Source organism: Sceloporus occidentalis, unplaced genomic scaffold, assembly GCF_023333645.1.
Source record: "Sceloporus occidentalis isolate IW3139 unplaced genomic scaffold, rSceOcc1.0.p SCAF_4, whole genome shotgun sequence".
Taxonomy (NCBI): Eukaryota; Metazoa; Chordata; class Lepidosauria; order Squamata; family Phrynosomatidae; genus Sceloporus; species Sceloporus occidentalis.
The window spans coordinates 202,844,608-202,871,730 of NW_028316984.1; the positions used below are offsets into that span (position 1 = coordinate 202,844,608).

The 27,123-nt window shown below is 45.6% G+C and overlaps 1 protein-coding gene across 2 annotated transcripts in view; it reads left to right on the forward strand.

Moving 5' to 3' along the window:
• Positions 1 to 27,123, forward strand: part of MDGA2 (MAM domain containing glycosylphosphatidylinositol anchor 2) — a 515,550-nt gene that overhangs the window by 407,719 nt on the left and 80,708 nt on the right. For both annotated transcript variants that reach the window (XM_089522969.1, XM_089522970.1), the window contains exon 10: positions 4,046 to 4,194. In XM_089522969.1, the coding sequence (XP_089379095.1) occupies positions 4,046 to 4,194 (149 nt within the window). The remainder of the gene's footprint in view (positions 1 to 4,045; positions 4,195 to 27,123) is intronic.

Here is a 27,123-nt window from a genome sequence, read left to right on the forward strand (position 1 = left end):
TTCTCTTCCCACGAAGCCTCATCCCATTCACCCCATCTTTCCAAAGGGACACAGGTGAATGCCACAGCCTCTTTCTGCCCAAAGGCAGTTTTTGAACTGGTGCAGCGCACCCCTCCCCTACACTCCCTAGTGACACCATTGACTCATACCATGGAGTTAGAGGTGCATATGTCACTAACAGGAGTCCAATGGGCATCTTCCAGGACTGCTCTCTAAGACCTCACAGTCTTATCTGTTGCTGATCAACATGGCATTTTTAGGCCCAGCATATCTGCATGCACCTCTCTTTATGTAAATCTTGCTTCTTCCCTGTGCTTTTTAAGAATTGTAAAATGTAAATAGTTGAGTCTTATTTTTCCGCCTTGAATTTCTTCTCTAAATTGGTAATTATGGGAACAAACGAGGCTTAGAGAGGCGAAGCTCCTTCTCCGTCAGGGGAAGGTAATAGTTTCCCACCATCTGCTAGGCTGTCGTCCTCAGTTCATTTCTTCCATTGCACCCTGTCAGGGTAATTGCACTCTCTCTCCCACTCATTCTCTTTCTCTTTCTCTCCTTTTCCATTTATTGCAAATGCAGCTAGTGTTAAACAAACACACAAAATACCTATTAAACCTTGGGAATGCTTGGAGTTGTGTGTGTGTGTGTGTGTGTGTGTGTGTGTGTGTGTGTGTATAAAAATTTCCTGTCTATATAGAAGAGGTTTACTGTTATGCGCTTAAATTGTGGCAAATGAGCTGCATCACAATTAGCCCAATATAAGAGCTGGTGAAGCACGATGTCTGCAGGATCTAATGCACTCCACAAGACACGCCGTTGATGATGGCAGGCAAATCACTTTCTGCAAGTCTCATCCTAGCAGTAGAAGTGCTACTAAACAGTGCTCAGCAATGACTCCTTTTCTTCATTGTGGAGGGAAGTGACCAGTGGGGTGTTCTCCTGGGTCCAGAGCTATTCAACATCTTTATCAATGACTTGGATGAAGGAATAGAAGGCATGTTTATCAAATTTGCAGATGACACCAAATTAGGAGGAGCAGCTAAAACCCCAGAGGACAGGATCAAAATTCAGAATGACCATAAGAGATTAGAAATCTGGGTCAAAACTAACAAAATGAATTTCAACTGGGAGACATGTCAGGTACTGCACTTGGGGGGGGGGGGGGGGGGATGAAGTGCATAGATGTAAGATGGGGGACCTCTGGCTTAACAAGACTATGTGTGAAAGGGATCTAGGACTTCTGGTAGATCACAAGTTAAACATGAGTCAACAGCGTGATGTGGCAGCTAAAAAAATCCAATGCAATTTTAAGCTGCCACAATAGGTATATAGTGCCTAGATCGTGGGAAATAATAGGATCGCTTTATTCTGCTTTGGTCAGGCCGGTGACCAAAAAGGTGAAGGGTCTTGAAACCATGCCCTATGACAGTGATGGTGAACCTTTTACAGACAGAGTGCCCAAACTGCAACCCAAAGCCCACTTATTTATCACAAAGTGCCACGTTTCTCTGGCTTTCTAGTAACAAACTCTGGCGAACTCTGTGCTGGGGTGACAGAGTGTGTGCCCACAGAGAGGGCTTTGAGTGCCACTTCTGGCACGTGTGCCATAGGTTCACCACCACTGCCCTATGAGGAACAACTTAGGGAACTAGGTAATTTGATGGCCATGGTCAAATATTTGAAGGGGTTTCATATTGAGGATGGAGCAAGTTTGTTTTCAGCTGCTCCAGGGAATAGGACTCAGAACAATGGATTCCAGCTACAGGAAAAGAGATTCCAGCTCAACATTAGGAGGAACTTCCTGACAGTAAGAGATGTTGGACATTGGAAGATGCTCCCTCGAAGAGTGATGGAGTCTCCTCCTTTGGAGGTTTTTAAGCAGAGGCTGGAGGGCTATCTGCTGGGAGTGCATTGATGATGTGTTTCTTTGTGTCACGGATTGGATTGGATGGTCCTTGGGGCTTAGGATTCCACGTTCCATGATACCACCATTCACTTTTAAGATGTATTTTTCTAGATGTTGATGGTGATCATGATCTCCTTTCTCACTGGAGTTGAGAAAATGTATACGTAACTTTTACATCCCTGCTTTACAGTCAAGCTTCAGGCGATACCTGTCAAACATGTTCAGGATTCGAAAGAATACCCTCAACCATTTCCTGGTCGAAAAACCGAGTTTCCTTGCCGTTGGCAAACCTCATTAGGAAGAATAGGAATGCAGTGAGAGTTTCTGCAATATCCCCCCACTATTGTAGCATCCTAAAGTGTGCTGGGATATTATTCTGCTAAAATATTTTTTCCTGCAGAGAAGAAAGTTTCTTCACAGAAACCTTGTTTTACTTAGGAAAAAAAAGAACAGAGCCATTTCTGGAAAAATAAGTGAGCAAGATCTTGGAGGAATGCACTTCCTACAAGGCAAGATCTCTGAAAAAAAACCATTCAGTGTTTGCCCCCAAATACTCCTAAGTACTCACTGGGAGCATAGGGGCTTTTTTACCAAAGTTTTGCTCTGCTTGGGCCACATTGAGGCCAGGAGAAGCCTTGTTTTTACAACAAGAAGTGACTAGGCGGACCTCATTTTCACTTCATGTCTTAATAAATTTATACCCCTTCATGGGCCTAAAAGCCCCTAGAAGGGCCCCCAAATATGGTACTTTGGGGGCATTTTGGAGCATACATTTTGAAAACAAAGACACCCCCCCGGGGGGGCCAAAATGCTTGGGGGCCACATGCAGATTGCACTTTCCCCACCTGTGCTCTACAGCAGTGGTTCCCAACCTTTGGTTCTCCATTTATTTTGGACTTCACGCTCTAGAAGCCCAGCCAGTTTGGCCAGCAGTCAGGAATTATGGGAGCTGGGGTCCAAACCATCTGGAGGACCAAAGGTTAGGAACCACTTCTCCACATGGCCAAGCATTATTATTTATTATTATGCTTTATTTATATGGCGCTGTAGATTTACACAGCGCTATAGGGGGGATATGGGCAAAGAAACACAGTTGGGAGCTTATTGCATGGACAAAAACCCTAACTTCATCCCAATGATATGCAGCCGGGTTGTGGGATACAGGTGGGAATTATTGCACGTAATTTGCTGCCAATTTTGTTATGTGAATGCAGCCCAGCTGTATCCCAGTCAGAAAGCTCCCGGATTTGAAAAGCGGCCTCCGAAGTGCGCCTGGGATCCGGGATGCAGCTGGTCTGCACTCACCCAGTGGAATCAGTGGCAAAATATGTGTGATAATTCTCACCTGAATCCTGCAATCCTCTAGGACAGTGGTGGCGAACCTATGGCAAGTGTGCCAGAGGTGGCACTCAGAGCTTTCTCTGTGGACACACATGCTGTCTCCCTAGCACAGAGTTTGCCAGAGTTCATTACTAGAAAGCCAGAGGGACATAGCACTTTGTAATAAATAAGTGGGTTGCACTTTGGGCACTCGGTCTGCAAACAGTTCACCAACACTGCTCTAGGAATCTCTAGGTCCTCCAGTGCAACTCTGTGGCCACCCTCAGCTAGAAGTTGTGCTGGAGAACCTAGAAATCCCTAGAGAGAACTCTTTTCTAGGCATTTGTACTTCCAGTGTGTGTTGACCAAAAAACTATGCTGGAGGACCTACAAATGCCTAGAAACGTGTTCCACTGGATGTTGACCAGAGGTTTGCACTGGAGGACCTAGAGATTCCTAGAAAGGTGTTATCTCAGTTAACACACACACACACACACACACACACACACACACACACACACAGTATTTTGCATTTTTTCCACTTTCATGAGGGTCCTGTAACCCTAACCCCAGTGAACGTGGAGGGTTTGCTGTCTTTGTTGTCTTCCACAGTGGGAAGAAAAGCACAGTGATTCTTTGCCCTAGTGTGTATGGACAAAATAGTTAAGGATTTGCATATCAGGATCCATCCAAAGCAGGAAGAAATGAAAACATGGGTTGGAAGGGAACAGCTGCAGCTGGAAACATAACATGGAAAGGTTGCTTCTTTTCTTTTTAATTCCCTCTTTGCTCATGCTTCTACGTCTGATTTCTTTCCTGCAGGCAAAGCATATGCCCCAGAATTTTACTACGACACCTACAATCCGTTGTGGCAGAACAGAGCCCGGGTCTACGCCTACAGCCTGGAATGGACCCAGATGAACCCCGACGCCGTCGACCGCATCCTCACGTACCACCTGGGCATCCGGCAGGTGAGACCTTCAGGTGCCTTCCACCTACCCCTTTCCTTCCCATTCTACCTCTGTGTTTGATTATCTTTGACATCCTTATGTGTATTTGCGTGTTTGTGTGAGAATTAGACATTTATGTGTGCTCTGTGCTACTGAGCAGTTGGTTTTCTCCTTCCTACACACACCTGCGAGATAAATTTGCACCTTCCTAAGATGCAGAGAGGAGAAGAGCAGTGTTTCAAAGATGCTTTCCTTGTCCAGACGATGATGATGATGATGATGCTTAGCAATATGTGCATGTGGAGCATTGGTGTGAGTTGTCCCATGAGTCTCAGTTTTTCCATCTGTTGAGGATGTAAAGGGGAAAAAGCAGAGAGAGGAAGCTTCCAGGAAAATAGCCATCTTATGATTGAGTTCTGCACATTTTGAAGTTAAGGGTCAGGGGTCCTGTTGGCTGTTTTATGTATGCATATGGTTCCCTGTGTAAAAAATAGTTGGGCATATTACTCTGATGCTGAAAGGCTGCAGTTAATTCAAGGCTGAAGAAATAGAGTTGCTCATGTGCTGCTATCATGCATCATCCATGGTTCAGTATTGGAGTTGTGCATTGATAAGTGTAAGAGCCAGCATGCTGTAATGATTTGAGGACTCAACTATGACTCTGGAGACTAGGGTTTGATCCCTGCTCAGCAATGGAAACCCACTAGGTGACCTAGGGTAAGTCACACTCTCTCAGCCTCAGGGGAAGGCACTGGCAAACACCATTTGAACAAATTTTGCCAAGAAAATCCCATGATAGGGTCTCCTTATGATGAGATTTCCTTCGTCATAAGTTGCAAATGGCTCAAAGACATAAGAACAACAATGTGCATGACAGCTAGAATGAATGAAGGTTGGGCCTGTTAATGTTATGATTAGGGCATTAGCTAGGAGATGAGTGTGAGAGTGGAAGAGATCATTTGTTGTTGTTGTTGTTGTGTGCCTTCATGTTCTTTGTATATATTTTGGGTTCAGTCCTTTTAGGAGTTCATTAGAACTATAACATCATCCTAATCCATGAGCTGCAATTTCCAGTCTTGAAAGTAAGACATGGGAGAAAAACATGGTGTGTGTCTGTGTCTCTGTGTCTTTCTCTGTGATGATTTTGCCTGCCTTCGCTCATCATGAGTACATGGCCCTGGAAAAAGTGAAGCTGCTGGTGTAGTGCACCAGGCTGATTCCAGACATGGCAACTCTTGTGTTTCTCTGTAAATGGTAAGCCACACATTTCATTGTGGGTGCAAACCCACAACCCGTTATGGAGCCTGGAACATTTGGGAATTAAATTCAATCAAATATTCTCTGGCAGCTTGTGAGCCAATGTGATGTAGAGACCTGATTGTTGAAACTCACTGACAAGTCACGCTTTCCCAGCCACGGAGGAAGGGAATAGCCAATCCCCTCTGAACAAATCTTTCCAAGACAGCCCCATAATGGGGTACTCTTAGGGTCACCATAAGTTGGAAACAACTTAAAAGCATGCAACAACAACAGCGACATAGCCATGTTAGCTTGGAATATCTGTAATTCAAAGCAATCTTGCAGTACCTTTGTGACTAAGATTTTGTAGCATAAGCTTTCATAGACTAGGTCTGAGAGCCAGAGTGGCACAATGGTTTAAGCATTAGACTATGGAGGTTATCAGATGGGGAAAAGAAATGGGAGGAAAAGGAATGCTTCCAATATAATCGTCCGATTGAGCCAAAGATTTTCAGATGATGTCGGGTTCATCCAGTACTTATCCCGTGCACACAATGCAATGCTCCTGCAAGTTCTCATTCATGGGGAACTGCTGTGAATAGCTTGCCAATAGTGTGAATGAAGTACGATCACAAAGGTGCCTAAGGCCTGTTACAGACTGCCAAAATAAAGCTGCTTCGGGTCTCTTTGGAGGTATGCTGTTTAAATGATGCATGGGTCCTAAGAGTCCGGAGGTTGCGCCAAAGCCACACTCCATTCCTAAGCAGTGGAGTGCAGCTTTGGCGCAGCTTCCGGATTCTTAGGATGCATGCATCATGTAAACATCATACCTCCAAAGAGACTCGAAGCAGCTTTATTTTGGTAGTATGTAACAGGCCTCAGTTCATAACTTTTTTTTGCACTTTCGGGGAAGCAATCTGGGATCTTTACCCAGATTACATTTCAGTACAGGCAATTTGTTCTCATTGCTACGATTGCTTTTGAAGTGGATTTCAGTCTTCTTTTGAGGTGTAGGGCACACTTTTGTTTTCACTGGATAAAAATAATATTGTGAACCATATAAATTTTATGTTATTCTGTTTGGGAGGGAAACATGATTTTCAGAAATGGGCAGTAGCACTGAAACAGCACATGCACAAAATGTTCAGTGTTAATGTAATAATTATACACTAATTGATGTATGCAGAATGCAATAGCATTTTGATTTCGTTTTTATGTCATCATTATAGCTCAATTGCATGAATGTGCAAAAATATAGATCACTATAACGCTATTATTTTGTTATTTTCCAGTAGCATGATTAGTGTGAAATTGGCCCAGGTGTGATAATCTCCTATGACTCTGGAGACCATGGTTCAAATCTCCCTGCTTGGCCTTGAAAACCTACTGGTTGACCTTGGGTACGTCACACTCTCTCAGCCTCAGAGGATGGCAATGGCAAATCCCCTCTGAAAAAAACTGCCAAGAAAGCCCTGTGATGGGTTTGCCTTAGGGGAGTTTATCACATGGGAGGAATTTCTCCTAATTTCGAATGAAAAGAAAGTGGTTCCAGAACGCATTCATGTGAATTCTCTAGTTCAGCGAATTTACATGAATTCGAATTGCGTTCGAACTGACATCCCATTGCCCGAAAAAAGCTTGCCATTGCCTGAAATTGCGTGTGATCACCTCTCACGCAATAATGTGAAACCCCATGATTGCTTTTGAACTGACTTCCCATTGCCCGAAATTGCATGTGGCAGTCTATCACGCAATAACATTAAACCCCATGATTGCATTCGGATTGCCATTGGATTATACTTCCAATTTCCCTTGTCTGATAACGTCCAGTGTTGCTATAAGTTGAAAACTAGATCTACTTCCTCGGATGCAACAGCAACTAATAGCCTTCTCACCCATGCTAAAGCTAACCTCTCTGGCCCCTCCCCAAGAATTGTTTTGAACACCCAGAGTCCCCCATGGATGAATCTCCCATTTCCCCTCCCTGGGTACCCAAAGGTCCCTCTGGTTCAGAAGAGCAAACATCTTGCTTCCCTGCCTGGAAGAAATCATGGAAGCCATTCCTGGTTCCATAATTCATTCAAGGGCAAAGATTAGTGGAATTTCCTTCTGGGATATGAATCTGAAGCACCATGTCCTTATTTTGTTATTTTTCCCATAGCTGCAGCCCTCTGAATCATCTTGATCTCACTTCTTTGTATGTTCACCAAGGCCAGGATCCAGAGTTCTTCCAGAAGCACAAGGGGCTGTGGAAGTGCTTTGGGTATTGAACTTTTGTTCCCCCCTTCCTCCCTCCATGCGCGTTACACAGTGCAACTGTTAGGTGGATTTGTAATTGGGTGACCAGCCAGACTCAAAGGGTGCTCAGCAATGACTCCTCTTCATCCTGGAGAGAAGTGACCAGTGGTTGGAATGGGTGGCCCTTGGGGTCTCTTCCATCTCTATGTTTCTGTGACTCTCTGCAAGCTCAAAGCAAACAAATTTTGGGCAGCCTTGGAATCAGCCTTTTGATGGTACAGAAAACTGAGAGGTGTTGTTCGGCATGAATTAAGTGGTTCTTGGTTTTCCGCTTGTCCCTGCTAAGAAGTGGAAGCAACTGGGAGTCTACCTGGGGGAGTGGAGCTGGGACAACCCATGCATCATTAACTATCTAAGAAGCTGCACAAGTTCTTTGATATTCTTCTTTGTTAATCACTCCGACCTCAGAAGTGACACCTGCAAATTGAGTTTTCCGACAGAAAGGCAATATGGTCGGACGTGCCAAACATCAACCAGGGCTTCTGTTTGAAAAGAAGGCCCCCGGGCAAAGCTTACACAGCATTATCAAAGAGCACTCCTAAAGATAAGCAGCTTTGGAAAGAGTTGACATATCCATGACAGGGAGATGGTTTACCTCCACTCTCCTACAATAAGTGAACATTTTGAGCTGAGGCAATGAGATTGGGGCTCCCTGACAATTGGCATGAAATGGCAGGCATTTGGGGAGACGATTGGGAAACATACTCTTGGGGCTAATGTTTTCCTGATGAATGGGGCTGGTCTAAGAAAAGAAGACAGTGTGGGGCCTGGAATCCTGTATTTCAAAGAGTGTTTACAACAGTTTACAGAGTTCTTTTGAAGGCCCCTGAAGAAGGCCTTGTCAGGGATGATGGGAGTTGTAGCTCTTCACCTCTGGCTCAAACTCACCACCTTGTTACGCACCGGCGCTGACCAGTTTTGGTCAGTGGTTAAAGCTTTGCTCTAAAGCAGCAGAGTTACAGAGAATAGGCTGAAGACCCTGACAAACTCTCCAAGCCTTCTCACTCTTGCTTCCACAGAAGTCTTCCCACTTCTTCAGGATCCAGCTGGCTCTTGTATCTTCACCCAAGACACCAGACAACTCAGTAGTCTTATATCAAAGATCTACTTTATTCTACTATATACAGCTCCAAAACTATCCAACACAACTCCTCACTACTATCCACTACTACCCACAAGATACATTGGGATTCATAGCCATTATTATAGCCCTTGGAAAACACCACCCACTCTTGTCAGTTTCCACCCAGTGGGCGTGTGCAACCATTTTCATTGGCTCTCTTGGTTTATTGGGATGATTGTTTCTTTAATCTGTATTATATTATATTTGTACTGTCTGTAAACCGCCGTGATCACAGGAACGGCAGTATAGAAATAAATTTTCAATCAATCAATCAATCAATCCCACAATTAATGATTTCATCATCTCACCTTGTCCACTTTAACAATTCTCAGGTGTGTTCAATTATCCACTTTGCATTTCTGTCCTTGGCATCTAGGACTTGCTAATTACATTACCTTTTACACCTGTGTGGCTCCTAATTGCTTTTGCTGAGTCATCCTGACTCTCACATACATGTTTTATTTCTTTCACTGTATATCCCATGTTGCTTTTTCCTTAACAGGCCTTTCTCATTGTGGCCGAAACATGTTGGGCTTTTTTAAAACTGAATAAACTGTTGACCATCCCAGAGCATGCAGGGCTTATCTCCCCCCCTCCTTCTCCTTATTATTATTATTATTATTATTATTATTATTGGCTTTTCTACATTCTTTTCCATTTTCTTTTCACTACAGTTTTGGGCACCACAATTCAAAAGGGATGTAGACAAGCTGGAGCAAGTCCAAAGGAGGCTGGCTAAAATGGTAAAATGGTCTGGAAACCATGAAGCCCTATGAGGAACAACTTAGGGAACTGGGCATGTTTAGCCTGGAGAAGAGACGGTTAAGAGGTGATATGATAGACCTTTTTAACTATTTGAAGGGATTGAAGGGGTCATATTGAGGATGGAGCAAGCTTGTTTTCTGCTGCTCCAGAGAGTAGGACTTGGAGCAATGGATTCCAACTACAGGGAAAGAGATTCCGTGTAAACATTAGGAAGAACGTCCTGACAGTAAGATCTGTTGGGCAGTGGAAGATGCTCCCTCGGACGGTGGTGGAGTCTCCTTCTTTGGAGGTTTAGGAACAGAGGCTGGATGGCCATCTGTCCCAGGGAGGGTTTGGATGGTGTCTTCCTGCACGGCAGTTGGTTGGACTGGATGGTCCTTGTGGTCTCTTCCAACTCTAGGATTCTATGATTCTAAAAGACTGCTTATATAAAAAGGCCTCCATTTTCATTCTTTTACATTATTATTAACTTTAAACTCCCTTCCAAGACCCTTTCACACTACAGAGTTAGACTCATAGAAGAGTCCAACCCCTTTCTGCCATGCAGGAAGATACAATCTAGGCCTCCCTGTGACAAGGTGGCCATCCAATACCTTTTTAAAACAGCCTCCAAAGAAGGAGATCCACCACACTCAGAGGCAGCGTGATCCACTGTCTAACTGCTCAAAATGGCAACAGCTCCCATAGCATTGTGTCACTTCTTGTCACCATTTTGGGAGGGAGTGCAGAGGAAGATAGAGATATCCGAGAAGTAGTAGGGGATTCTGGGGTGCTTGTTGGGTGGTGGTATTTTCGCATATTTTCACATGCATGGGGTGTAGGAGTTTTTTGGGGTTTTTTGCATGGTTCCAGAGCAAAGAATCCCTGAAATCCCAAGTGTCTTATGCAATAAAAGTGGCCAGATCTCAAATGTCTGAGGACTGTGGGAAGAGGAGTCTGAGCATCAAATTGTCTTAATGTGTACATTGATTAACAAATCAATTGTTTCTCCTAAAAGCATTAAATATCATAATAACTAGATAAAGGTTTTTAATTAGCTGTCTTTCTTTCAGTTAGTTAATTGGTTATTTAATTCATTAAATTTAAACAAATAGATGCACATGTTTCAGACTTGTATTCTGTTTTTCTGAAAGAATATTCAAAGGTGTTACTCTTTCTGGAATGAAAGTCTTGCTTAGACAATTTCTTAAGTTTGGGGATGTGAAATCTCGAGGTATTTCTTTTTGCAAAGAAAGGATGCATTGGCCTGGGAAGCACAGCAGCTCTATGTTAGGGAAGGAGACCCACTCTTATCTCATCCTTATAAGTGTAAGAACAAGGCACCAACATTTGTTGTTGTTGTTGTTCCCTAGCCAGAAAGCAAAATAAATTTCCTGATCTTGGTGAGATTTCTTGTATTAGCAAGAACGGTTTTAATTCAGGTGTCAGAAATGGTGCCAATTTCAAAAAATCGCAACAGGTTCTGCATTTTTGTATGCACCTTAAAAGAATTAGAAGCATCTGAAGGTTGTTTTGCATCTTGTTAAGGGGTTGTTCTCACTTAAGATTTGAAACGATTTAAAATACAACGTTTTTAATAAAATCGATTCAAAATAACACTGTTCTTATCCCGCTATCCGAATCGCTTTGTTCATCGTTCCCATCTGGTTATTTAAATCGAAGTTTTTACCTGCAAGCGTTCCTACTTGGCATGAAATCGGTGTTTAAATAAAGCGATTCTTCTCCTCCATACCTTATTTGGAGCTGTCAATCAATAGTACGTCAGAATGACGTAACGTTAATCCGGAATATTTGGAAGCTATTTATCTTTTGGCATCGTTTCCATTTCATTGACTGTTTGTGAATTTAGCGAATTTATGAAAGCGAATTTAGGAAACCCAAGCTCTTTCCAGAGGAACTATGGGATAGGTTTTGCATGACAGCATCCCCTCTTCATGTCTCCCAAAAGACAGCCAGGGAGAATCCCTTCAGAGAGCACAGAGATCAATGAAGGAGGCTGCTGGAAAAGCAGGGAGGGAGCACTCTCCCCAAAGATTCTCTTTCCAGGGTTGGAGGAGAAGGCAGATTCCATTTGAGAAATGGAGGGCGAAAGGCTCTATCCCCCCCCCATTGATCAGTGCCCTTCCCTGCCTGGGCGAGATCAGATGCCTCCTCGCGAGGAGCCTTCCCTTCCCTGCCTGGGCGAGATCAGATGCCTCCTCGCGAGGAGCCTTCCCTTCCCTGCCTGGGCGAGATCAGATGCCTCCTCGCGAGGAGCCTTCCCTTCCCTGCCTGGGCGAGATCAGATGCCTCCTCGCGAGGAGCCTTCCCTTCCCTGCCTGGGCGAGATCAGATGCCTCCTCGCGAGGAGCCTTCCCTTCCCTGCCTGGGCGAGATCAGATGCCTCCTCGCGAGGAGCCTTCCCTTCCCTGCCTGGGCGAGATCAGATGCCTCCTCGCGAGGAGCCTTCCCTTCCCTGCCTGGGCGAGATCAGATGCCTCCTCGCGAGGAGCCTTCCCTTCCCTGCCTGGGCGAGATCAGATGCCTCCTCGCGAGGAGCCTTCCCTTCCCTGCCTGGGCGAGATCAGATGCCTCCTCGCGAGGAGCCTTCCCTTCCCTGCCTGGGCGAGATCAGAGCCCAAGCGGGCAGGGAATGCCTCTTCGAGAGGAGCCTTCCCTTCCTGCCTCTCCTCCGTTAGAAATGGGCTCTCCCCACACAGAAGGGAGGTTGCAAAAATAAAAATAATCCTTATCTCTTATTGAAAGACCACAGCGGACAAAGGGGTGAGGGAAGCAAAAATGGCACAGAGATCAATGGGAGCACAGAGATCAATGGGAGAGGCTTCTGGCAAAGCGAAGCTCTTTCCAGAGGAACTATGGGAGAATCCCTTCAGAGAGCCCAGAGATCAATGAAGGAGGCTGCTGGAAAAGCAGGGAGGGAGCACTCTTCCCAAAGATTCTCTTTCCAGGGTTGGAGGAGAAGGCAGATTCCATTTGAGAAAGAGAGGGAGAAAGGCTCTATTCCCCCCCCCCATTGATCAGACCCCTTCCCTGCCTGGGTGAGATCAGATGCCTCCTCGCGAGGAGCCTTCCCTTCCCTGCCTGGGTGAGATCAGATGCCTCCTCGCGAGGAGCTTTCCCTTCCCTGCCTGGGCGAGATCAGATGCCTCCTCGCGAGGAGCTTTCCCTTCCCTGCCTGGGTGAGATCAGATGCCTCCTCGCGAGGAGCCTTCCCTTCCCTGCCTGGGTGAGATCAGATGCCTCCTCGCGAGGAGCCTTCCCTTCCCTGCCTGGGCGAGATCAGATGCCTCCTCGCGAGGAGCCATCCCTTCCCTGCCTGGGCGAGATGAGATGCCTCCTCGCGAGGAGCTTTCCCTTCCTTGCCTGGGCGAGATCAAATGCCTCCTCGCGAGGAGCCTTCCCTTCCCTGCCTGGGCGAGATCAGAGCCCAAGCGGGCAGGGAATGCCTCTTCGAGAGGAGCCTTCCCTTCCCTGCCTGGGCGAGATCAGATGCCTCCTCGCGAGGAGCCTTCCCTTCCCTGCCTGGGCAAGATCAGATGCCTCCTCGCGAGGAGCCTTCCCTTCCCTGCCTGGGCAAGATCAGAGCCCAAGCGGGCAGGGAATGCCTCTTCGAGAGGAGCCTTCCCTTCCTGCCTCTCCTCCGTTAGAAATGGGCTCTCCCCACACAGAGGGGAGGTTGCAAAAATAAAAATAATCCTTATCTCTTATTGAAAGACCACAGCGGACAAAGGGGTGAGGGAAGCAAAAATGGCACAGAGATCAATGGGAGCACAGAGATCAATGGGAGAGGCTTCTGGCAAAGCAAAGCTCTTTCCAGAGGAACTATGGGAGAATCCCTTCAGAGAGCCCAGAGATCAATGAAGGAGGCTGCTGGAAAAGCAGGGAGGGAGCACTCTTCCCAAAGATTCTCTTTCCAGGGTTGGAGGAGAAGGCAGATTCCATTTGAGAAAGAGAGGGAGAAAGGCTCTATTCCCCCCCCCCATTGATCAGACCCCTTCCTTGCCTGGGCGAGATCAGATGCCTCCTCGCGAGGAGCCTTCTCTTCCCTGCCTGGGCGAGATCAGATGCCTCCTCGCGAGGAGCCTTCCCTTCCCTGCCTGGGCGAGATCAGATGCCTCCTCGCGAGGAGCCTTCCCTTCCCTGCCTGGGCGAGATCAGATGCCTCCTCGCGAGGAGCCTTCCCTTCCCTGCCTGGGCGAGATCAGATGCCTCCTCGCGAGGAGCCATCCCTTCCCTGCCTGGGCGAGATCAGATGCCTCCTCGCGAGGAGCCTTCCCTTCCCTGCCTGGGCGAGATCAGATGCCTCCTCGCGAGGAGCCTTCCCTTCCCTGCCTGGGCGAGATCAGATGCCTCCTCGCGAGGAGCCTTCCCTTCCCTGCCTGGGCGAGATCAGATGCCTCCTCGCGAGGAGCCTTCCCTTCCCTGCCTGGGCGAGATCAGATGCCTCCTCGCGAGGAGCCTTCCCTTCCCTGCCTGGGCGAGATCAGATGCCTCCTCGCGAGGAGCCTTCCCTTCCCTGCCTGGGCGAGATCAGAGCCCAAGCGGGCAGGGAATGCCTCTTCGAGAGGAGCCTTCCCTTCCTGCCTCTCCTCCGTTAGAAATGGGCTCTCCCCACACAGAGGGGAGGTTGCAAAAATAAAAATAATCCTTATCTCTTATTGAAAGACCACAGCGGACAAAGGGGTGAGGGAAGCAAAAATGGCACAGAGATCAATGGGAGCACAGAGATCAATGGGAGAGGCTTCTGGCAAAGCAAAGCTCTTTCCAGAGGAACTATGGGAGAATCCCTTCAGAGAGCCCAGAGATCAATGAAGGAGGCTGCTGGAAAAGCAGGGAGGGAGCACTCTTCCCAAAGATTCTCTTTCCAGGGTTGGAGGAGAAGGCAGATTCCATTTGAGAAAGAGAGGGAGAAAGGCTCTATCCCCCCCCCCCATTGATCAGACCCCTTCTTTGCCTGGGCGAGATCAGATGCCTCCTCGCGAGGAGCCTTCCCTTCCCTGCCTGGGCGAGATCAGATGCCTCCTCGCGAGGAGCCTTCCCTTCCCTGCCTGGGCGAGATCAGATGCCTCCTCGCGAGGAGCCTTCCCTTCCCTGCCTGGGCGAGATCAGATGCCTCCTCGCGAGGAGCCTTCCCTTCCCTGCCTGGGCGAGATCAGATGCCTCCTCGCGAGGAGCCTTCCCTTCCCTGCCTGGGCGAGATCAGATGCCTCCTCGCGAGGAGCCTTCCCTTCCCTGCCTGGGCGAGATCAGATGCCTCCTCGGGAGGAGCCTTCCCTTCCCTGCCTGGGCGAGATCAGATGCCTCCTCGCGAGGAGCCTTCCCTTCCCTGTCTGGGCGAGATCAGATGTCTCCTCGCGAGGAGCCTTCCCTTCCCTGTCTGGGCGAGATCAGATGCCTCCTCGCGAGGAGCCTTCCCTTCCCTGCCTGGGCGAGATCAGATGCCTCCTCGCGAGGAGCCTTCCCTTCCCTGCCTGGGCGAGATCAGATGCCTCCTCGCGAGGAGCCTTCCCTTCCCTGCCTGGGCGAGATCAGATGCCTCCTCGCGAGGAGCCTTCCCTTCCCTGCCTGGGCGAGATCAGATGCCTCCTCGGGAGGAGCCTTCCCTTCCCTGCCTGGGCGAGATCAGATGCCTCCTCGCGAGGAGCCTTCCCTTCCCTGTCTGGGCGAGATCAGATGTCTCCTCGCGAGGAGCCTTCCCTTCCCTGTCTGGGCGAGATCAGATGCCTCCTCGCGAGGAGCCTTCCCTTCCCTGCCTGGGCGAGATCAGATGCCTCCTCCGGAGGAGCCTTCCCTTCCCTGCCTGGGCGAGATCAGATGCCTCCTCGCGAGGAGCCTTCCCTTCCCTGCCTGGGCAAGATCAGATGCCTCCTCGGGAGGAGCCTTCCCTTCCCTGCCTGGGCGAGATCAGATGCCTCCTCGGGAGGAGCCTTCCCTTCCCTGCCTGGGCGAGATCAGATGCCTCCTCGCGAGGAGCCTTCCCTTCCCTGCCTGGGCGAGATCAGATGCCTCCTCGCGAGGAGCCTTCCCTTCCCTGCCTGGGCGAGATCAGAGCCCAAGCGGGCAGGGAATGCCTCTTCGAGAGGAGCCTTCCCTTCCTGCCTCTCCTCCGTTAGAAATGGGCTCTCCCCACACAGAAGGGAGGTTGCAAAAATAAAAATAATCCTTATCTCTTATTGAAAGACCACAGCGGACAAAGGGGTGAGGGAAGCAAAAATGGCACAGAGATCAATGGGAGCACAGAGATCAATGGGAGAGGCTTCTGGCAAAGCAAAGCTCTTTCCAGAGGAACTATGGGAGAATCCCTTCAGAGAGCCCAGAGATCAATGAAGGAGGCTGCTGGAAAAGCAGGGAGGGAGCACTCTTCCCAAAGATTCTCTTTCCAGGGTTGGAGGAGAAGGCAGATTCCATTTGAGAAAGGGAGAGAGAAAGGCTCTATCCCCCCCCCCCCCATTGATTAGAGCCCTTCCTTGCCTGGGCGAGATCAGATGTCTCCTCGCGAGGAGCCATCCCTTCCCTGCCTCTCCTCTGTTAGAAATGGGCTCTCCCCACACAGAGGGGAGGTTGCAATCCACCGGGGGAAGCCTTGAGCAGCCGGGACTTCAGGTGTTTAAAGCGCTGAAGAGATTAAGCGCCTGTAAACCATTAAAATAAAAAATAAAAATAATCCTTATCTCTTATTGAAAGACCACAGCGGACAAAGGGGTGAGGGAAGCAAAAATGGCCACAGCCAGACGGATGGGGACAGAAAGGGCAACTCCCCCAAGGACAGCCCCATCGCACTCCACTCCTCCCATTCATCTAACGCAATTTCAAAGGCTGTCGTTCCTATTTAAATGCTCCGGTTCCTAAATCGAATCAAGGGAAAAACGTAGGTTGGACCCTAGTGTTTTTTTAACACGCGTTAAATGAGGAAAACTCGATTCAAAATTTTATTCCACTCTACAATTCGATTTGTCGTGGGGACGATTGCGGGTTGCTCTAGAACCGTTCTAGGTTTAAATCGGATCCTAATAGGAACGCCACTCCTTGGATTCGATTCAGAACGCGGGGTTTTACCTAGTGAGAACAACCCCGTTGATTCATAAGCCTATCTTTCTGTTCTTCCTCTGTTTAGAGTTGCCAGAGAAAAAATGGGAGAGGGCTCATGTACCTTTAATGGTTGTGCAGAAGAAGACATTTCCACAGGGCTTCTTTGTTACCTGCTTGCCTGACAAGCCACACCAGCAGAAATACTTTCTTCTGTGTGTGTGCTTTGCTCCACAAAGGTACAACTCACTAGTTTTCACAGTGCAAACTGCAGTAGCCTCAATGGATAAAAGTGCTTCTTCAAAATCCTCAAACTCCTCTTTTCATTTTTCTACCCACTTTTAAATATAGACCTGAGCTGCATCCAGACTGCAGAAATAATCCTGGTTGACATCACTTTATCTGTCATGGCTCAGTGCTATATGGAATTCTGGGACCTGTAGGTTTTTGTGGCATGAAAGCCGTCTGACAGAACTACAAATCCCAGAATTTCAATAGCACTGAGCAATGGCAGTTAAAGTGATGTCAACCAGGATTATTTCAACAGAGCAGATGCGCCCTGGGGGACTATTTCCAACACACATACCTTCACTCATTGTTAGGGATAGACAGAATATTTGAAAATATTCACAAAATGGGTGTTAAAGAAGTATTTTTCAAGTGCTGAGGAACCCTGACAAGAAGAATCTTGCACCGAGGAGAATCTTTGCAGTTTGGGATGTATTCTGTGAAAAATTCACATGCATTTGTTTTGGGCAGAAAACAGAATTTTCTGCACAACCCTCCAGTATTTCCAGAGCAGGAAATTATATTATCTTCTGCACAGAGAATGCTGTTTTCTGTGCAAAAGTAGCACCTGAAAATGTTGTGAGCAACAAGTCCTAAATTGCAAAGAGTCTTTGTGATTTTTTTCAAAATCTTTCTTGCAGTGGGAAGAAAGTTACTAAAATGATTGATTGCTTCCTTCAGGAAGAAACGTATTGAAGAACTATATTCCTGCTCACCATTTTCTTGACATGGCCGGGGCAGTGAAGAATCTCTGTATAATAACAGTAGTAATACTACTACTAATAATAATTATAATAATACATTTTATTTCTTACCTGCCTCTCCTAAAGGCTTGAAATGGGGTGCAACATATTTCTCTTCTCCCTCAACTGCCCATCTCATGCCAAAGGTAGGTAAGTGTGGCCATTGCAAGAACCAGTTTTCTAGTCCTGGAACCCTTTATTTGTTTATTGGATTTGTGTCCTTCCTTTCTCCCAAAATGGGATTCACCCTTCCCGTCAGGAACTATGCAGACTGTCCAAAAGTTCATAACCCCAAAGGGAGTGAATCCTAGGCAGCTGAGAACCATTGCAACTCAGAAGTTACTTTGCGCACATACAAAAATAAATAAATGAATAAATAAAAAATCCTGTCCAGAAAATCACATTGCCATTCAGAAAATGCTGTTTTACAGCTGCAAATTGTGCTTTGGGTTTGGCACAGAACAAGTCCTGAGTTGCAAAGGCTTCAAAAGTTGCCACAATTTTCATTGACTTCCTCGCAGCAAAGAGAAAATAAAACGTAAAATTGTTTTGTTTTTGCCTGTGAGAACAAAAAGGTAATCCCTCAGGAAGAGAAGGAGGGAGGAGAAAGAAAAAAGAGAGAGAGAGAACCTTGTTCTCTCATTATTGCTGCCATACTCTTGGAACCAGGGTGATAATGATGTGCCTTTCCCCCGTTAACACCTCCTGAGCATTTGCCAAGAGTTTGCTGGCCCTGTGATATGTTCAAGCACCTTCTAATTGCAAGCGCACTTGCAAAAGCTGCCTAGTCTTTGTTTCCTTTCCTGCCTCCCTTCTCCCCCTCCCTTACCACCTAAATTACGGAAAGGAGATGCGGCATGGAAGGAGTGCTAAATAAAACCACTTGATCTTTGCACAGGGAACCTTCTCCTGCCCAGGAGGCTTGCATGATTGATCAAATTCGCACCAACAAGACTGCAAAAAACTGAACTCCAGGGCCTTCCCTGATTTGCAGTGATCACACTTCCAGGCATATTATTTGCTCTGGCTCCGTGTGAAAGCCCTAGGCCTGTTTCACCAACTCCAACTCTGGGGAAGGGTGACTCCAGCAGTCTGACCTCAAAAAGGCACCATCCAAAGGGGTTTAGGGTTAGGTACCAGTTTTGCTGGCGGATGTCAGAGATCCGCCAACAGAGCAATTTGTCAGAAGAGCCATGCAGGGAGGGCAACTGGAGGAGGTTGGGGGCAAACAAGGGGTCATAGTATGCTAGATTCAAACCTCACCCAACCCAGGGGCTCATAGCCACAACAGTGTCGCAAATCAGGCCAAGCCCATGATTGTTCTATGTGGCTTCCAACATGCCTAGATATTTCTAGGGATTTATTTCTAGTAGGCCATGAAAACATTCATCATCATCATCATCATCATCATCATCATCATCATGTTTTTGTTGCTTTTTAAAACCTAAAACATTTTTTAAACAGTAGTAGTCAAAATCCTGTTGAAAAGTTACAGCTTCATAAGTGGATTTACATCTGCAGGAATTACAATTGGATAGTTCCATAATGTCTGTATCCAGCAGAAGGCTGGCTGCTGATACATTAATGTATAGCAGAGCTGGGAAAGTGACTATTGCACACTGGGACCAATGCATAACAGGATTGGTGCACGATAGCATGCACATCACATTGGTTCTGTGTCATATCTTTGCAATTCACTAACATGATTTCTTGTAGTGGAGAATCTTGCAGCAACACTGAGATTAACTGCATTAGCTTGTGTAAACAGGGTGCGTCTACACTGTAGAAATAATGCAGTTTGACAGCACTTTACCTGCCATGGCTCCATCCTATAAAATCCTAGGATTTTTAGTTTTGTGAGAATCATAGAATCCTAGAGTTGCAAGAGACCCCAAAGCCTATCCAGTCCATCCCCGTTCTGCCATGCAGGAACACAGAATCAAAGCAGCCCTGAAAGATGGCCATCCAGCCTCTGTTTAAAAACCTCCAAAGCAGGAGACTCCACTACTCTCAGAGGTAGCAATTTATTCCACTGTCAAACAGCTCTTACTGTCAGGAAGTTCCTCCTAATGTTTAGATGGATGTTGAGGTAAGATATTGAGGTGAGGCCCTAGCATATTTTGTCAGAGAAGGCTAAAGGCCTTGCATACCTACCAATCCAAGGATTCCATGGGATGGAGCTACAACATTTAAGGTGGTGTCAAAGTGCACTATTTCTACAGTGATAGAATTCAAAGACATAACTGTATTAATCTGGAAAATCAGTATGCAAAGGGATCATGTAGCACATTTGAGACTAACTGAAGGAAAGAAGATGGTAGCAGGCCATATGGTTATCCACTGTCCTTGATTTAGGCAAGATCCTTCCTTTTGCCTTTGTCTCCCAAAGGCCATCATTAAAACTGAACTTGCCCACAAGGTTTTGAATTTGAATGGACATTCTCACACACAACTGGATTGTATAGGGCTGTCTCTGGATTCTCCCCGCCAAACATGCATCTGAGGAACCAGGCTCAAGTCTAGGAAAGCTCATGCTGCCAGCTTCTTTCAGCTAGTCTCAAAGGTACTACATGATCCCTTTGCCTATTTCTGCAGTGTAGATGCACTCTCAGTCCACTTCCTCAGATGCACTGAAGGTTTCTGAATGTCTATGCTCAACTGCTAAATATGCATCCATTTACACACTGTAGATGGTAATATAGGTTTCTGGCACCTTTCTCAAAATAATAGTAAGAACAAAAGCAGCAATGGCACTTATAACTATTTTCTAGGGGGGAAGGATAACTGTGGTCCCACTGGCAAGAGGTGCTCTGGAAGCAATCCCAAATGGACCAGCCATCAGAATGAAATTAACGTAATTAGGCTCATAATAGCATAATTACAAACAGGTGGCGCTGCTTGGAATATGGTACATTATCCAATGAGACTGCATTGATTCCCAGATTCTTGGCTGCAGTTCAGATCATTGATGATCCAAAACTCCAGTCAGTAACACTTGGTAGACTGCAAAACCACAATGCTGCTTCTGATCTCCACAATTTGTGGCTCTGTACCCTGCTGTCACTTCACTTTTTCAATTCCAGTTTTGTGCAGAGGCATCCTAGATGCCGAAGGAAATTTAAAGTTATGTCCGGTATTTTTGATTCTCCCTTTGCTGTTTTGTTTAGTATTGACAAAGAATTGTTGTTTTGTTAGTCTATTGCTGCACCTCTCACTGCATCCCTTGTGGTTGATTGTTTCCCCCTCTTCAATGCCTCAGAGCCGAATCATATCCCCTCTTAACCATCTCTTTTCCAGGCTAACCATACCAAGCTCCCTATGTTTCTCCTCATAAGGCATGGTGGTAAACTGCCCTCAAATCAATCCTGACTCATGGTGATCCTGTGGATGAGACATCTCCAAAACATCTTCAAAACTCCCAGATTCAGGCCTGTGATCTCCTTGATTGAATCCATCCATCTGGCATCCAGTCATCCTCCCTTTCTCCTACCTCCTACCTTTCCTAGCCTTATTGTCTTTTCTAATGAGTCTTCCCTTCTCATGATGTGACCAAAGTACAGCACGCCTGCTCCATACGTGGGTGCGCCATACATGGCTTCTACTTTACATGGAAGCCACACTGCAATACAGGAAATGGCACGTGCACCCGTGGTGCGCGCACGCCACACTGCCACAAACATGAGCCCCATTTGATTGAATGGAGCTCGAGTTTACGCGGTATTTGCCTTACGCAGAGGTGTGTGTTTTCCGGAACAGATCCCCGCATAAGGCAAGGCTGCGCTGTATGACAACCTCAGTTTTATCATCTTGACTTCTGGGGAGATTTCTGACTTGATCTGTTCTAGGACACATTGGTTTATCTTTTTGGCTGTCCATGGTATCCTCAACACTCTTCTCCAGCACAACATCTCAAATGAATTAATTTTCTTCTTATCCACTTTCTTCAGTCTAGTTCTCGCATCCCTACATGGTGATGGAGAATAAAATGGCTTGGACAATTCAAACTTTAGTGCTCAGTTGTACATCTTTATTGTTTAGGAACTGGTCTAGTTCTTTCATAGCTGCCTTCCCCATCCCTAGTCTTCTTCTGATTTCTTGACTGCCATCTCCATTCTTATCAACAATGTTTATTCCAAGGTATGGGAAATCTTTGACTATTGTATTTCAGTTTCATCATTTTCTAGGTTGAAACTATGTTGATCCCCCATGGTCTGTGTGTATATACACGTAGCCCATGTATATGAGAACAAACCCTCACACCTCTAAACAGGACAGGAGAACACCAGCTTTCTCCCACTGCTATTCAGAGGTGTATTATGGTAAGTGGCTTGGATTTCATATTAGGGGAAGGGTGGGATATAAACTAAATCAATCAATAAAAATGAAACTCATGGGGTTAATAGAGCCACAGTGTCTTCATAGCCTCTAATGGTAGGATCCTCCTTGAATCTCTCCAGGCCCCTGGGGGGAGGGGGGAACAACCAAATTGTTGGCCCTCTTTCCTCTCACATTCTGTGGATGTGAATTCGTTGCATTAAGGGTTTGTTTCAAGCATCTCATGTATCAGCATGGAACTGAAACTACCAGGTGAGCCCCTCCAGGCAGAAATTGCTCAGTTTTGCATCTGCTTGATATTTGGCATTTAAATTGCCCAAATAGCTGAGCTCTTAATTGACTTTTTTAGTGCTGTTGACTCTCCATGTTTCTGAAATGCCAAATATTAATGACACAAGCACCCGTTATAGTCAAGCATTTCCAGATGGTCTGCTTGAAAAATTGTGACAGTTGTCCCTTTCCATACAATAGGATTTTCCTGCTTCCACACTTCTTATTGTTGTTCTCTCATTATCTTGCATTTAATCCTTGCAGTAAATTGCAGCAAGAATTTCCCCCTTGCAATAAACTCTCCCCAGGATGTTTATTCCCTATTCTCCAGTTCAGGCTTAACTATGTTCAGAGTAGAGTTGGACCAAAACTCTGGAGAACAGGGTTTGATTTCCAGTCGGCCATGAAACCCACTGGGTGACTTTGGGCAAGTCACACTCTCTCTGCCTCAGGAGAAGGCAATGCCAAACCTCCTCCGAACAAAACTTGCCAAGAAAACCCCATGATAGGTTTGCCTTAGGGTCACCATAAGTCAGAAACAGCTTGAAGGCATGCAACACACACATTAAGTATTTCATGGCACAACATAGTGATTGAACAAATATCCATTTTTATTTATTTTATGCTCCAAAAAATGGGTTCCCTGACACTGGCAAACTCCGAGTGGGAAGACTAAAATAGCAACAAGAATTTCTGCACATGCTCAAGTGCTTTGGAAATTATTTTCTATTTTCTAATACAAGTAACAGTAATATCGTTTGCGTTTATGATAAATTAACTAATTGGGAATTGTGGTGTGTTCTGAAAAAAGAAAGCAACAACTGTTTCCAGATAGCCATGGGTGTTTTTGTGCAAGACTGTGTTTTGCTTCACAAAGCCCCAGCAATCTTGCATACACAGAAAGCTGCGACAAAGCTGCCACAAGGCTTTGCTGTGCAACACTGCTGTTTTCTGCACAAAAAATTTATCATGCATCATTATTGTTATGGAAAAACAGCTATTTTTGCATAGAAATCAGCACTCTTGCACACCCAAAAGAACCCACATGTGGCTCACTGAGAACAGCATTTTTGTGTGTGTACAAAATCTCACACTTCTCATGCAAACCACACACAGAGACACACACACACACACATTTCTGTGACAATTGGGGAAATTATCCATCTTTGCTTGCAAGGCTGAAATAGTTGAACATTAGCTTCCCTAGTGCCTGCACTACATTGAAAGAGCCATTGTCCCATTTAAATATGGGTGAGATGTCTTGTCCAAGTTTGTTTTGTTGGAGGAAACATTATCTCATTGCAATCTTGGCCTGATTTTGCAGAATGAATGTCATCAAGTACGGTGAGAGAGTAGTTTAAATGGTCTCAGCTTGATTTCTCAAATTAGCAAGTAAAAGAATTTATGGTATCTCATTTATTTTTAATTCTTCATCACATCCATAGAAAGGTAAGAGTAACAAAGAGGCTCTTCTGAAACATGGAGACCCACTAAGCACTCTCTACTTTTTTCCTTTGAGAGTGCCTGAACCTGTAATAAAGTGGAATGAAACATTGCTCCAAATCTGAGCCACTAGGAAATAAATTCTCCACGGAGGTTAAAAGGCTGTCATGTTTTCTCCCATGGTAATTATTTTGGAACGATTCCCATGTGCATGAAAAGCTGGAAATGTATTTCTGTTTATTAATTTTTAAAAAGACTTCTTGCAGATCGGAATGAAACCTAAAAAGCAAAAGCAAATAAGGTTGTAGGGGGAACAAAGCCAGAATGCCTAATAAGAACCCAAAGTCACATTTTAAAGATCCTTGTGATGATATCGCCTGTATCTCATTGCACAATGCGTCATTTCATCAAAATAATCCCATTCAGATGTTCAAATGAATGCAGAAGAGGCAGGGGTGAATTTACAAAATCGAGGCATTGCAGCCAAATAAGATTTCTACATGCCAAATGAAATTTTCCTCCAGTCTCCAAAAATCTAGCATCACAGTAATGCGAAACTTGCATTGAGCATTTAGGAATATGGTATAGGCATCTGAGGCTGCAAATATATTTCTGAATTAAGGCAGTTTGGCATTGCTTTAACTTCCATGGCTCAATGCTATGGAATCCTAGGATTTGTAGTTTGTTGTGACACCAGAGATCTCTGAGAGAGAAGGCTAAATATCTGATAAAGTTACAAATCCCAGAAACCCATGGCATTTAAAGTGTTATCAAACTGCATTATTTCTGTAGTGCAGAGGCAGAAGCAAGCGAAGAGTTCCCAGGGGAATGCCAACACAGCAAATAGGATTTTCAGGGTCTCATTCTCTGCAATACTAGAAATTTGGAGATTGAAGGGAAATTTCATTGCGACGGCAGAATTCTGATTTAGGGGCGCAGTGGCTTCCTTTGGCAAATGGCATATCAACCATGTCTGAATTTGATGCAGAACAAAGCCCCAATTCCATTTTTTTTTCTGCACAGAAAAGAGTATTTTGCACAGAAAAAAGTATGCACTTTGAATATTATTTTACACACAGGAAGTGCTGTTTCCTGCACACATACAAATGTTTTCTATACAAAACAACTGCATATGAATGTTGTGCCAAATAAATCCCAAATTGCAAATAGCCTTCAGAAACGGCAAAGTTTTTGAAGACTTTCTTGCAGCAGGAAGAAAATCGATGATGTTATACATTGCTACCTTCAAAAAGAAACCTAGTAGAGAAATACAGTACATAACAATGCACAGCTGAATATTCTGTACACACCTGGCAATTCTTAAACCAGTGGCTTTGATTTGAATAAAAGAAATTCCACCTCAACGTTAGGAAGAACTTCCTGCTGGTAAGAAGTGTTTGACATGGAAGACACTGTTGTCTTGGAGGGTGGTGGAGTCCCCTTCTTTGTAGGCTGCTTTTAGCAGAAGCGGGGTAACCATCTGTTGGGAGGGCTTGGATTGTGTGTCCCTGCATGGCAGAATGGGGGGGGGGGTGTACTGGATGACCCTTCATTGTGTCTTCTAACTCAAGGATTCTGTAAATGCACAGCCAGATGTCTAGCCAGATGTGTAGCTGGATGCACAACTGAAAGAGTATTATTGCTAATTTCAGCAAGAGCAGCCAGTCATCCACTGGCTAAGAATTTGCATCAACATGCATAGCATTATTATTATTATTATTATCCTTTATTTATAAAGCGCTGTAAATTTACACAGCGCTGTACATACAATCTTTTAATTAGGTGACTCCCTGCTCTCAGGCTTACAATCTAAAAAGACATGACGCAAAAGGAGAAGGGAGTGGTGGAGGGGAAGGGGATGAGGGCCAGCAGTTCCTCTCTACCTCCGAAGTCTGGACCAAGGCAGATGGACTGGAGGGAGGGCTTGGCTTCATAATGGATGGCTGCTTAATAGCAGCTATATCTGTTCAGCTCCACTTCCATGAATAGAGACATTGCACAGGCAATAAAAATGTCCAACTGCTTCTTTAGGCCTATGTAAGACACTAGGAGGATTCTGCCCAAAGGGTGTGGTAAAGGTGCACGGAGGCACTACAGTTTCCAAAACACCTCCTATTATGAGTTCACATCCAAAAAAAGTAGCTTCTTCAAACTATGGTCCTTCCAAACACCATGTGTTCAGGTAAAGATCTGGAGGGTAGAGTGGGGGTCCCAGTATCTCCTCACGTCTTCTGACACTGAGACACCATCTGGTTAATTGCTCAACATTTCTCCTTTAAATTCCTGCAAGAGATGTTGAGCCTTTGACACTACAACTTTCCTTATTGCTACATTACAAGTGATGAGGTGGGGGAATGTCCTCTTGGTATCTCCCCATTCTGGTTGAGGCAGAGTCCATATTGCTGAAGACCATTTTCACTTATTTCTGCCATTAGTTACCCAGATTCTGGGAGAAGGAGTCTGGAACCGGAGGCCTTTCTAAGTCTGAATGCTGTGCATTGGATTCCCCAGGGCGAGTTATGATAGTTTGCACACGGATGCATGGTGAGCCTGTGCAGATACTCATGTGCCTTTAGTCATGCATTCAATTGCACAATATCAGATCTGATCACATAAGGTTATGCTCCATCATCTTGATGTAGCTGGAATATTTTGATCAACAGTTTTAGCCTACAGTTCCTCTCTGAAATGGTTAAGTTTAAAAGAAAGCAGTGTAGTCAGAAATGTAAAGTGCGGATGTTGGTTTCCTAACCTTTCTCATGTGAAATCATTCATAGATTAAATGCCAACCTGGCTAAATTGGATTGCTCATGCAGCAGGTGTAGCATTGCCAGGCAGTGTTTTTTGCACAGTTTTCCCAATTATGGGACTCAATCTGCTCACGTGGACCATTGCCCTCACCATTTGAAGAATGCTAACAGGCTTTTCTTTTAAAAAAATTTCCCCAGCCAAATGCACAACTGTAAGCAGCTAGCTAAGTGAACAAAAGAGGCAAATAGAGGCATTCATTCATAAAAACTTGTTTTGAAGTTGAAGTTAAAGTGTGGGAAAGGAGTGACAGAATAAAAAATGGGCCCAAACAGACATACCAAAATAAAGCTACAGTCGGCCCTTCTTATACACGGATTTTTTATACACGGATTCAAGCATACACGGTTTGAAAATGTCCCAAAAAAGTATAAATTTACCTTGATTTTGCTATGTCATTATATTTAATGGGACTTGAGCATACATGGATTTTGTTATACACGGGGGATCTTGGAACCAAACCCCAGCGTATAACAAGGGCCCACTGTACTTCAGTTCACTTTGGAGGTATGCTGTTTAAATGATGCATGCATCCTAAGAGGCCAGAAGCTGTGCCAGAGCCATGCTCCAGGCCTAAGGAGCTTTATTTTGGCCTGTCTGTTCAGGCTCAAT